Genomic DNA, 13,959 nt, shown 5'->3' on the forward strand with positions numbered 1-13,959 from the left:
GAGGAAACCCACGCAGACACAGAGAGAACACACCATACTCCTCACAGACAGGAACCCGGAGGAAACCTACACAGACACAGAGAGAACACACCACACTTCTCACAGACAGTCACCCGGAGGAAACCCACACAGACACAGGAAGAACACACCACACTCCTCACAGTCACCCGGAGGAAACCCATGCAGACACAGGGAGAACACACCACACTCCTCACAGATAGTCACCCGGAGCAGGAATCGAACCCACAACCTCCAGGTCCCTGGAGCTGTGTGACTGCGACACTACCTGCTGTGCCACCAATAGGAGAGATTATTAAGTTTAAATTTGTATTATTAAATTCATTCATTCATTCATTATCTGTAAGCTCTTATCCAGTCCAGGGTCACGGTGGGTCCGGAGCCTACCCAGAATCACTGATGAAAGGAAGAAACACACCCTGGAGGGGTCACCAGTCCTTCACAGGGCGACACACACACACACACACACACATTCACTCACACCTATGGACACTTTTGAGTCACCAGTCCACCTACCAACGTGTGTTTTTTGGACCGTGGGAGGAAACTGCAACTGCGACACCATCTGCTGCACCACCGTGCCGCCCCATATTGTTAAATTATGTATGTTACAATTAGATCTTAAAGATTATATTCGATTAATTGGGAGAAGATAACAATATAATAATTAGCATGGTGGCACAACTGGTAGTGTCTGCCACACTGCCACACAGCACCAGCGTCTTGGGTTCCTGAGTTCAATCTTTTCTTTGTGTCATCATTGTAAGGGATTTTGTGTCTGCAGGGGTTTCTTCAGGGTGCTCTGGATTACACCCACAGTGAAGCAACACAAGAAGAAAGGTGAATTACCCATATGTGCCACTGATGCTCTGTGATGCACTAGCACTTGGTGTAGGGTGTGTTCCTGCTTTGTACCCAATGATTCCTGGTAGTCTCCAGACTCACAATGACCCTGATCAGGATGAAGTGGTTACAGAAGATGAGTAAAAGAATGAGTAAAAAGTTTGCTGTTAAAGAATTCTGGTTTATTTCATGTAAAAAATGTCAATAATATTAACTTTATCATGGTTATTTAAACCTAAATAAAAAAATCAAAACGCAAATTTATACCTTTTTTGGTGTTATTTGGGCGTTTAATTCAATGAAGCATTTTGATTTACAGTCTAAATAAATTGTTTAAATAATATATGTGCCCTTTTCACAGCTGCGTGCGTAGTAAATATTGTTCAGTTCACTGAGTCGGTTCGTGTCGAAAAGTTTCGGTTCAGATGAATGATTCGTTCATGACTCGTCGCTGCGAAAAAGAAAAAGATGGTGTTTTGTAGAAGAGAAGAAAGGTGAGGGGGATGGGCAGTGACTAGACGAGCTGAGTGATTCAATGAAGTGCGGCAGCTATGTTACTATAAAGGAAGCAGCTAGAGTGGATAAAGCTTTTGGTATTTGTTTTATTTTGGTCTTTTCAGCCAACGTGCTTCCGTATAGGGTTCTACCGTGCACCACTGCAAGGTCCATGGGTTTAACTAAGGTGCCAAACTGAGGCTGAAAAGCCAGCAATAATTCAGATAAGCCAACAGCTTCCTTTGTATGAGGAGTGAAATACCGTCAGTGATCCACAGTCCTGCTTGTAGTAAATCCAGGTCGACCAGCAGCCTTTAATGTGTCTGTACTTAACCACGTTCAGCAATGCCTCAGATGTATTGGAGGAGTTGGTGTCATTCAGCTAATTTTGGTCATACGTTCCTCCTTCTGATGGTAATGACATTAAAGAACCCACATCAAATTAGATTTTTTCATCTAAGGTCCATTATCCTAGAGCACTAACGTTATTTGGCACAAGAGTATGTTAAAATGTAGAGTGCAGTTCCTGGTGGTACTCAACATCAAGGCCAAAATCTCTTGTTCACAGGCAGTATACCCAGTGTGCCATCTATTTATGCGTTCAATACATCGTTAAAATTATCCAGTTAGTCGAGAATGAGGCATTATTCCAATTTCATTCATTCATTCATTCATTATCTGTAATCCTTATCCAGTTCAGGGTCGTGGTGGGTCCAGAGCCTACCTGGAATCATTGGGCACAAGGCAGGAACACGCCCTGGAGGGGGCGCCAGTCCTTCACAGGGCAACACACACTCACAGTTTTGAGTCGCCAATCCACCTACCAACGTGTGTTTTTGGACTGTGGGAGAAAAGCGGAGCACCCGGAGGAAACCCACGCGTACACAGGGAGAACACACCACACTCCTCACAGACAGACACCCGGAGGAAACCCACGCGGACACAGAGAGAACACACCACACTCCTCACAGACAGTCACCCGGAGGAAACCCACGCGGACACAGGGAGAACACACCACACTCCTCACAGTCAACGGGAGGAAACCCACACAGACACAGAGAACACACCACACTCCTCACAGTCAACGGGAGGAAACCCACACAGACACAGGGAGAACACACCACACTCCTCACAGACAGACACCCGGAGGAAACCCACGCGGACACAGAGAGAACACACCACACTCCTCACAGACAGTCACCCGGAGGAAACCCACTCAGACACAGAGAACACACCACACTCCTCACAGACAGTCACCCGGAGCGGGAATCGAACCCACAACCTCCAGGCCCGCGGAGCTGTGTGACTGCGACACTAACCTGCTGCGCCACCGTGCCACCATTATTCCAATGTATTCGACTGAAAGAATTATTAAAATAGAGGCCATTTTTAAGACTCAATACTAATTTTCTGTATTGACGTCTTATGTTAACCATATTAAGAGGTTGTAATCACAGATGATAATTTTGCAAAGATCTTACAGGGTCATTTTTGCACCAGTCATAACTGATCTATAAGGATATGAACGGTACACAAACTTTACAAATGTTTAGAAACTAAACAGTAATATTTATAGTTTTTCATGAGGTGACTTTTAATGCCTCTCTATTTAGTTTAATTTCCGTGCTACTGAAATGACAGACTGAATAAAATACTGTCAGATTTCTAACAGCAATTATTGCCCGTTGCGCAGCAAGATTTGCACACACTTTGCCCACACACCTAGACATGCAAACAATCTGTAAAATAGAAAGAACCGCACTGCTCTTTCAGGTACAATTAACATTTTATTTACACTCACAAACAACTGTGATACTTGAAAGAACTCAAGTTAAGTTAGGTGAGGGCCTGGGGTACAGTTGATCTCTCGAAGGTAATTATAAGTCAGCCCTGACCCCAAAACCAGGCCCAGGAGGAGGTTCAGTCAGAGATGTCAGTCCTCCCGCGGGCTCACAGGAGAAACGGCCGCTCCTGTGAAAGAAAAAAGAGCGAGAAAACGAAATGAATGTGATGATGAACTACAGTGTAACACACCTAGATTAATACAGTCCCAATTTCTACATGTTACACCCCCCCCCCCCCCCCACACACACACACAGTCTCTTACAGAACGTTAGCTTCTTAAACAGTAATCGCTTGAAAACACATGAATCTTATAAATTTACCTACAAAATATTAATAAAACAATGATTCGTTACTTTACACAATTAAGCATCCTCTCTCCACCTCACCCCAGTAGTTCACAACGGAAAGTATTACACAAAACAAAAGTAATCATCGTTATAGTTATTACTCAACAGCTAGAAGTCTACTGGAGGGAAAGGCCTTCTTACCTGGGTCCAGGTGGGGGGACTTTCCCTGCCTTCAGCTCATCGAGGATGTGCTCTACGTCCGAAGGTTTTAGATCCTCCTGTGATGCACAGAACAGGAAAGAAGTCACTCAGAGATGAAACACACTGCTTAAAGACATTATCACACTTGAGGGGCGACTGTTTTGAGCTATGATCACTCTCTGAACACTTTGAAACAGGACCACTCTAGTTACTTGGAATAGCAACAAACCCTGGTGAAGTCCCACCAAGGCGTATACTTGTGTAAGTGTGACCATAAATGTGATTAAATATGACTCGCTGACCAGAACTCGCTGCTCTTGGCTTAAAACCAGCTGTAGGTACAAACTGTTCTTTGCCTTGATCCTGAACAAGTCTCTTTGGAAATATCAAACTTTAAAACACATTTGCTCCAGTTGTGGTGGAGTAATATAGGGGCACAGGCAGGTCTTCACCTTGCCAGATTACATAGAAATTGTGCAAACATGGAAGGAAGGTAACTGAAAATTGTGGTGAAGTCTTTGGTGAGGTTTTCAGATAAGTAGCAAACACTAACTCCTACCAACAACCTAGAAGCAGAGTTGATAATTAACTGTAGGAGTGGAACCGGCAAACCCATTTTTAGCTGCTTGAGTCTCAGCTAGTGACTTACTTTCCTTTTAACTGTATGAGCTCACGATTAATTGCATCATTGATCAAGCAGGTCATTTTCGTCACTCTGTAACATATGGGGGGTTTACCCTAGAAGTTGATCACTTCTCTGAGTCATTACTCCATACAACTAAGGCCATTTAATAAACCCATACCAAGTTGTTCTGATTATCATCTATACGTTTCCTTTAAACATACAAAATAACCCCTCTGTTCTTGTAAAAAATACCTAATTAACTTTACATAAAGACATCATATATCAAAGCATATCTTGCACGTTTAACTAGCATCACTCACAAATGCCTTTTTCAGTAACACAGACTTGTTTATTGGGTTTTTACCCAATTCATACTGAAAAAGACTATACACTGGTAAAAACTCCCTCTGCTCCCATCAGATGCCTAAAGGACAAAATTAACTCTACTATTATTATAATTTATAAATATAAAAGTGCCCCTAACTATTTAAGGTGGAATTCCGTAGTTCCACCTTAAGCCCCAGTTCTCTGGGTCCCCAAGGCAGTTTATTTACCCAGGCTTGGGGTCCCCTAGGACGGGTAAGTTTCACAAGGTCCCCAGGCTTCATTGAAACCCTTTGTCTGTGTTGATTACAGCCAGGAAAATGTGTAGCATGGCAAACACTTGCATGAAAGTTTAACTTCAAGGCTGGCTGTCCATAAAAACATTAAACTTTTTAATGACAAACATTGGAACTGAACTGAGATTCTTCATGCGCACAAAGACAGCTCAGTGTTTAGTGGGGGAATAGTTCTAAAATATGACAAGGTTGAAAAGTAGGACATAACTAGAGTGACCAGACATCCTCTTTTACCCGGACATGTCCTCTTTTTTAGACTTAAAAAATGTCCGGGCGGAATTTCACAAACGTCCGGGATTTTGTTTTTCTAGAGCTTACATAGAACTTCGAGAAGTTTCGTTCACAAACTAGTCCCGCCCTCCTCTACTCCGATTGGTTCGCTGATTGGACGGTCTGACTGTAGAGCTACCGTTATTGGTCGATAACCTTCTCTGTATACATTTAATTGGTCAGTCTGCACGTCAGTAGTCCTTGTTTACGTCAGGCAAAGCTCATGTACCCACCCTCATCTCGAGCAGCTATGCCGAAACGGAAATGTATGTTCTCGGATGAATTAAAAAATAAATTCCCATGTCTTGTGTAGCAAATAAAGGTGTAAAGGACCTAAGAGCACACAGGTTCAGCTAAACATACAACGGCAGTGAGGGGCGAGACACCCCCCCCCCCATACCTGGTCACCCTAGACATAACAGCACACAGTTTGTCATTTAAAAGGATCGGGCATCGTTAGCAACTGTTAGTTTTAAGGATTTAATTTAGTGTCATGTGATGCCATTATTCCACTTTAAACAGTATATATCTCATATATGACCTTAGATGCACCCAACGGCAAGAAAGAGCAACAAACCAAACAAATGAGAGCGTGACTGTCTTTAACAAGGTCTTGTGTCAATACATCAAACAGTAACAGTAAAAAAAAAAGACTTGGGTATAAAGGGATACTGTAGATTAATATTTAATATTTAATAAAAATAAGAGTAATACAATCTTGACCTATTTTAAGGAATGTAGTGGTAATTTAATAATGTCGTCCTACAACACTTTTGCTGGTGCATTTTGTGCATTACAAAGTGTTCTCAAAGCTTAACAACAAAAACCATAATGCCTACTGCCTATTGTGGAATTGTCAAATAATGTATATACAGGAGGTCCTCGGGTTACGTCAGTCCCGAGTTACGATGTTTCGTGGTTACGACACATCTCCCATTTACTGTATAAAGCCTTGTTTCGACGTAAGTGGTTTTGCGTCGTAAACGTCGTAACGTGAACTTCGTGTTTGGTGTGCGCGGCGGAAGAATACACGGTTCCACGGCTCGGGACTGAGGAGGATAGGTGTTAGGATAGGATAAGTGCTTACAGTATGTTATTTACGTACAGCATGTACGTATGTTCCGACTTACACCGAAAATGTATGATGTGACATAGAAACGGATCAACGCCGTAAGTCAAGGACCCCCTGTATTTGGATGTCTCTGTTAGCATTGGTTTAATGCAAAAAAAGAAAACACGGCAGGGTAGAACTGATTACTGCTGCTAATTTAGTCAAACCGTATATAACGTACCGTACGTTATTAACAAAATAAATTATTGTCCATTCCTTTTGCCAATTTTGTGAGACACCAGGCAATAATATGTCAATTCCATTATATCTTTTCTACTTTGCAAGGGCAGTGGAAGAGCCTCTCAGAGGTGATTTTAAACCAAGTTTTCCTATCATTGAGATGCTTTAAAGTCTAAAGCTGTACTTACATAATAGTTGTCATTGATTTGGACCATCGGCGCATTCACGCAAGCTCCGAGACATTCCACCTCTGCTAGCGTGAATAACTTGTCTGGTGTTGTCTCACCGACTTTGATACCTAGGGAAGAGTAGAGAAAGTGAAGAGTTTCTGCTCAGCCAACAGAAATGCAGCACTCACTCGTGTGTTGTCAGCTGTGTGTGTATCAGTTTACCTTCATTCACATAACAAGGCGTTTCATTTTAATCAGATACAAACTGAATGTCTGATTAAGTTGGGGTATAGTCCGTGGTTAATATCCTAGCTTAATACGAGCTGAAATCTGATCCACAGTCTGCTAGGAGTATATGATCCCTTACCAGTGCATCTGATATTTGTAAGGAGCACCGCAGGAATACTATTGGTGCTGTCATAAAACTGCTTAAAAATGTGTTACTTTTCACGGTTTAAAACATGAAAAAAATGCACACACAGAACGACAAGGTGGCGCAGCAGGAAGTGTCGCAGTCACACAGCTCCCAGTCCCGCTCCTGGTGACTGTGAGGAGTGTGGTGTGTTCTCCCTCTGTCTGCGTGGGTTTCCTCCGGGTGACGGTCTGTGAGGGGTTTGGTGTGTTCTCGCCGTGTCCGCGTGGGTTTCCTCTGGGTGACTGTCTGTGAGGAGTGTGGTGTGTTCTCTCTGTGTCTGCGTGGGTTCCCTCCGGGTGACTGTCTGTGAGGAGTGTGGTGTGTTCTCCCTGTGTCTGCGTGGGTTCCCTCCGGGTGACTGTCTGTGAGGAGTGTGGTGTGTTCTCCCTGTGTCCGCGTGGGTTTCCTCCGGGTGACTGTCTGTGAGGAGTGTGGTGTGTTCTCCCTGTGTCCGCGTGGGTTTCCTCCGGGTGACTGTCTGTGAGGAGTGTGGTGTGTTCTCCCTGTGTCCGCGTGGGTTTCCTCCGGGTGACTGTCTGTGAGGAGTGTGGTGTGTTCTCCCTGTGTCTGCGTGGGTTTCCTCCGGGTGACTGTCTGTGAGGAGTGTGGTGTGTTCTCCCTGTGTCTGCGTGGGTTTCCTCCGGGTGACTGTCTGTGAGGTGTGTGGTGTGTTCTCCCCGTGTCGGCGTGGGTTTCCTCCCATGGTCTAAAAACACGTTGGTAGGTGGATTGGTGACTCAAAAGTCTCCATAGGCGTGAGCGTGTGAATGAATGTGTGTGTGAGTGTGTGTGGCCCTATGAAGGACTGGCACCCCCTCCAGGGTGTGTTCCTGCCTTGCACCCAATGATTCTGGGTAGGCTCCAGACCCACCGTGACCCTGAACTGAATCAGCAGTTACAGACAATGAATGAATGAATGAAAGAAAGAAAATATGCACACAATACAAAGCAGATATTATTATAAAATGGCCTAAAAATGTTCCTATTAGAGTGGTTTATTATATGAGCTTATACACCATTAATTTTAAAAATAATTATCATTTGTTAGCTCTCCAGTCTAAATGCAGGTTGGAAACTGCTCTAATCTGTTTAGGAAGCCCCACAACAGCTTTAAAAAAAGAAGGGGGGGTGGTCTTGGTCCAATAGGCCTTCTCTCTCTGTTCACAACAGAGAAAAGACATCTAAAGTTGTTTAAACAACAAAGAAGCCTCCAAATTTTGAAAAGCACAAACCAAGATGAGGATGTTGCTCTCTTGAAAGTAAACACAGACTGAAAATGATACAAAACTAAACAACTTGAGTTACAAATATCTGTCCTGAAATCCAGGAGGAGTTCCTACCCTCCCTAAAATTTACAAAGTGCTGTTTCTGCAGTGCTGAGCCCAGAGTAACAATGACAGGGGTAATATTCTCCCTATTACATGTCACGGAAGCATCACAATGATTTTGAAACTGTTAGTTGTAAGGGAAAAATACTACCGAGGAACAAAGTACAGTAGTTAAGGATCCTGTTCTGCTATGATTCATCTGTGATTTTTTGAGAAGGCTTGATTTATCCATTTATGAATAATCAGTTCCATCAGGTTGTTAGCCCACGAGCTGCAGCCTGAAGTGTATTTGCCTATTGTGCCCTTTACTTCTGAACTAATTCAGTTAAACAACTAGGACAGAGTGGTTAATACTGAACCTAGCTAGTTTTGAGAATCTCTGTTCTTGCTTTCAGGATGCAGTGCTGGTGTACTGTTCACTCACCTAGTTTGTTCTGGATGACCTGCATGATACTGTCTGAGTCGCACAGCATGCATGGCGTTGTTGTGCACACCTGTATGTGGTACTTCCCCATCGGCTGGCGGTTAAACATGGTGTAGAACGTGGCTACCTCATACACTCTCATTGGGGGGATCTCCAGGATCTCTGCTACCTGGAGAAATGGTCACATTCTGAGTTGGAAATGAAGCAAATGCATATTTCCAAGAAATTGTGTAACCATCAGAGACCAAATTCCTATTAGGGAAAATAACCTCATATGAACTAAAACACAATTAATAGCCCACACCAATAACTCTTCTGGAGCTTGTTCCAGTGTTGGCCCTGCTGCAGGAGATGGCACATTCAATCCCAGTTATGCCAAAGAAAAACACAGCCAAGAGTCCAATAGAACATGGATGTTTATAAGGTGACATTAAATTAATATTTCACACTGTCCAATGACATGTTGGCAGAAACTTGAAAATGTGAGATGGCTGACTACTAATGTCTAAGTGTAAGCATGATCTAGTCTTTACACTCCCAGCTTGGTAGCATTAGCATTAGGTTGGTGATTGGGAGTAAAACACACAGACACACAATAGCGAGAGATACCAGATACCACTCATGGATCCTTACTTTGTTCATTGCTGAGATGGGGAGCCAGCCATGTTGCCTCTGTGCCAGATCCAGCACTGGGATGGTAGCAGCCTGCTTGTGGCCTTCAGGATAGTTATTTATTATGGCTTCAACCCTCTGTAAATATAAACACAAAATTATAAATTATATGTCAGAAAACTGACAAGTGACTCCAGCTAATTACTCCCAAGATATTTCATTTAGTCATCAATTGGGCCTCAGGTGTGACAACACTATGGCTAAAGCATTTTAGAAATACAGTGGAACCTCTACTAACGAACTTTCCAAGATACAAACCGGGCTTTTGAATATTTTTTGCCTCCACCAACGAACCACGACTCTAGAAACGAACCCGAGCCTCCGCTGAGCCAGCGGCTGGAAATGGCCACTGACCCCAATAGGCGAGTCTCCCAGCGCCCAGACTTGAGTGAGCTTTTAAGATTAGCACATTGTAGTTTTAACAATTTAGCATTAGTGTAAATAGCAGACATCGAAATTCGTGCTAAGTTAAACCGTATCTACGCTTCGTCTCCCCACATTCACCGCCTACTCTCCGTTATTCCACCCACCCCCCCACCTCCCGTCATACAGCCAGTGCCTGTGTTACTCCTCCAGCCAGTCGTCACGTCTTCAAGGTAGCGATGTGTAACCACTTAAAACTTTATTATTTCTTTTTTATTACTGTTACCACTGTATTTCTCTTTTATTTTTAGTAACGCTACATGTATTTTTTTTACTAATTTGAGAGCGTTGTAAACATATATCAGTGCAAAAAGGGTGACTCTCGGGGTGGGGGCTGGAACACATTAATTGCTTTTCCATTATTTTAAATGGGGAAAATTGACTCGAGAAACGAACTTTTCTTCTTACGAACCGCCACGGAACGGATCAAGTTCGTAGGTAGAGGTTCCACTGTATACTGATTTACTACTGGTAAATAAAAACTGAATTTATATTTAGATTCATCTTATTTGAGTTACTGCTCAACCACTCTATGATTCTCTATGATACATATAGTCACAAAAGGAGCCAGCCAAATGGAATTATTTCTTCCAAACGATCAAAACATTCTCTCACCTTCAAATTCTCAGCAGTGAATTCAAATGGAGTTTCTGGATTGTTCTCTGGTGTATCTCTGTGCTACGGAGCGACAAACAATAAATGAGAAAAATCAGATCATATTTCAGAAGCATCACATAATCATTCAGATTCAGGCGAAAAATATAGAGAAATAAGAAGGGGGTCCATGACCTGAGGGCTGCCAGAGTCCTGTGAATAAGCCCTAACAGTCCTAAAAGTTACACATAGCTTATATATTCATCAAATGTGCATTTTAGGCAAGTGATTACTCCACTGCTCACTGCGTTTTTTTCCCTAGGGAAATTAATAGTAACAATGCTTTAGTTATTTAACAATTACTACTATTAATATTTTAGTAACTAAACAATTAGAACTATTATTTGTTTAGTTATTACATGTTTACACACTGTCAAGCAACAGCAGGATGTTTTTTTCAGGATCTGAACAAATTATTTATCATCAACTCCAAATATTCTGCCTCCAATGTTGTGTTCTGCTGCTGTAAACTGTATTCATTATGCACCTCTGCAATAAAGGATTTCATTAATCTTCAACATCTGTTGTTTGACGTTTTCACATCTCCTAATAAACCAACAGATAAACACTTTTTGAAATGCCCACACAGCACATGAATGTAATTTAACTCTGATGATGCTGCCACTTTCTGAGTTCAATCACAGATACACGGCCAGCATGGAGCAGAAAGGTCAGTAGGGTCATTAACAACATGCATTACCTTCTTATTCATGTAAAATCACTACTGCAGATTCATGATAAGGTAAGTCAATTAATTATATCAGTTCTGATCAACTCTGTGACAAACTGTTTACTGGTTCTCATCTCATCAGGTTGGAACTATCTGTTTTTGGATCCTACAGGCAACAGGTAACATGGAAAATGTTGCCAAACCCTTTATAAATGTATGTTTCTGACCAAATTTGAACTGTAACTTACGACCTTACTCCAGGCCGAGCTGCAGGACTGATCAACAGTTACTGAACAGGTTCAGATATGTTGTATGCTCCTCACAGGCCTGTAATACTAGAACGTTTTCCTCAATAAATACAGAGTATAATGTATTAGTCTCGTTTGTTTATCTGTTTTCAGGAAAATCTAATGTTTTTCTGTCAGATTTAGTGCAGAAAGGGATTACAAACCTTCAAGCATCACTTTAACCATTTAAATATCTGATTAAATTTAAAAGAAACTAAGACTACACATAGTTTAACCAAGAAAATCAGAAACGGCTGTAAGGACCCAGCTTTAAAATATGAAGAAATAAAATGTTCCTACCACAAAGACTCCTCCAGCTCCAGCTCGGGCAGCCGACCGGTGCAGGCTCCTGACCTGCCTGCCCTGAAAACATCAAACACAGATCACGTTCATTTCCAGTAACTGTGTTCTCCTTAAAAAAAGGTTTTTCCCCCTACAGTCTCCAGCCACTTTCTTATAAAAATTGCTGGTGTAAACCAACTATAGAATGCTGATGAACAATTTGGGTTTTCCATCCTATAGCTCTTCAGCAGTCTGTACTCTTCACAGATCTGTACTTGGCCTGATAGTTTTAGGGGCAATAGTAAGTATAAATGTGAGTAATCGACCTATAAGACAGTCAAAGAAATTACAGTCTTTGGCAGCTGGTGGGTGCCCTCTGATCCAAAGAGACTGGCCTCTACAGAGAACACATTTCATCACAGATTATGCCTAATTATTGATTTTTTGAATAATGCTAATGTACAAATCTATGCTTTACACATACATATAAATTATGTACTACCTTTTTCAGAAAACTGCACTTTTAAAGGTTTACCTCGTACCTCCTAATTCAACAAGACGTTGACAAGGACGTCAAGTGCATTTTTTTAAATATCTGGAACTGGCTGTTGGTATGATTTCTCCACTTTCTTCTGCTGTGCAGTTAATCAGGTTTACAGCAGAACAGAAGCTAAAGATACTGGGCCTACCGCGCTCTTATTACTAACCCCGTTATCTGCCATACAAGTATAACATCTGACAGACAAGTATAAAAACACCACAGGGTGAAAGCAGAAGTAAAAACAAGCTGCAGGGAGCTCAGGTTTGTTCGCGGTGAAGCTGCAGCTAGTTCGTTAGCTCGCTGGTTCTCTCTTGCCCTTGTCAGAAGTCATGAATATAAAACTCTGCCTCCTCTCACAGTTACCTCAGTTTAACACTCTACTGCACCTGAAATGACACCGCTAAAGCCCAAACCCTGCAACAACTCACCGTGTGAGAGAGCGCCGAGCGGAGAGCTGAGGATAAAAACATGTCAAACAGAGTCAGAGTCGGTCACAATGGCGGACATCAACACCACAGCGAATCGACTCATCGGGTCCGATTTGTTAGGTCTGATTACGCCTTCAGCTCAGCGGGTTGGATGGGGACAGTCCACATAATCAAGCACAGATATTTTATTAACGGTCCAAAGGGAAACCCCACCGATTTTAAAAAATCTTTCACAGAATGTTTTTACGGTACACTGTTTATTCTCAAGAAGCACATCGCCTCTGAATAAATCTTTTGGATAAACCAAGACAGGGCAGGAATCTTAAACTTTGCAAACAATAGTTACACATTACTATATTGTATATGCTACACAGTTCAGTGCCCTGGATCTGTGAGGAGTTTGGTGTGTTCACCCCGTGTCTGCGTGGGTTTCCACCAGGTGTTATCAGGTATCCTGATCAGGATGTGACGTTTTTACGGAAGATGAATGAATGAATGAGTGAATGAACGACAGTGCTCCTGATTCTGATTACTGTGTTATAGTATGCAAAAGTTTGGAGCAGTCAAATAGCATTTTTCCTGCAGCAAATTCTACATTACTTCTATTTATTAGCTGAACTTTACATATTACTTCCAGTATTTTGTGGAACTATATAATCAGTGTATAATTAATTCATTATCTGTAACCGCTTATCCAGTTCAAGATCGAGGTGGGTCCAGAGCCTACCTGGAATCATTGGGCACAAGGCAGGAATACCTCCTGGAGGGGGCGCCAGTCCTTCACAGGGCAACACACACACTCACACATATGGACACTTTTGAGTCGCTAATCCACCTACCAACGTCTTTTCGGACTGTGGGAGGAAACCGGAGCACCCAGAGGAAACCCATGCAGACACAGGGAGAACACACCACACTCCTCACAGACAGTCACCCAGAGTGGGAATCGAACCCACAACCTCCAGGTCCCTGTGGTCCCCAACTGTGTGACTGCGACATTACCTGCTGCGCCACCGTACAGCTCATCAGAATATATATATAGAATATAATGTTTAATTACATACATTTCTAGTTATTTTCTAGATAATCTTTCTAGATTATTAGAAAAGCAACTAGACGTGTCACCACTGAATATAACAAATAACAAATCAGTCTTGCTTTTCTAATTCC

The 13,959-nt window shown here is 42.3% G+C and overlaps 1 protein-coding gene across 1 annotated transcript; it reads right to left on the bottom strand.

Annotated features, from left to right (window-relative positions):
• Positions 1–3,117: 3,117 nt before the first annotated feature.
• On the bottom strand, positions 3,118–12,953 carry LOC136675971 (NADH dehydrogenase [ubiquinone] flavoprotein 2, mitochondrial-like). The gene is made up of 8 exons (XM_066652800.1): positions 12,790–12,953; positions 11,839–11,901; positions 10,543–10,605; positions 9,466–9,582; positions 8,833–9,001; positions 6,684–6,793; positions 3,690–3,766; positions 3,118–3,327 (listed from the first exon to the last, which is right to left on the bottom strand). Exons 1-8 carry the CDS (start codon positions 12,829–12,831, stop codon positions 3,234–3,236), a joined length of 735 nt encoding a protein of 244 aa, XP_066508897.1. The 5' UTR covers positions 12,832–12,953; the 3' UTR covers positions 3,118–3,233.
• Positions 12,954–13,959: the final 1,006 nt, after the last annotated feature.

The sequence above is a fragment of the Hoplias malabaricus genome, chromosome X1 (assembly GCF_029633855.1).
Source record: "Hoplias malabaricus isolate fHopMal1 chromosome X1, fHopMal1.hap1, whole genome shotgun sequence".
Lineage (NCBI taxonomy): Eukaryota > Metazoa > Chordata > Actinopteri > Characiformes > Erythrinidae > Hoplias > Hoplias malabaricus.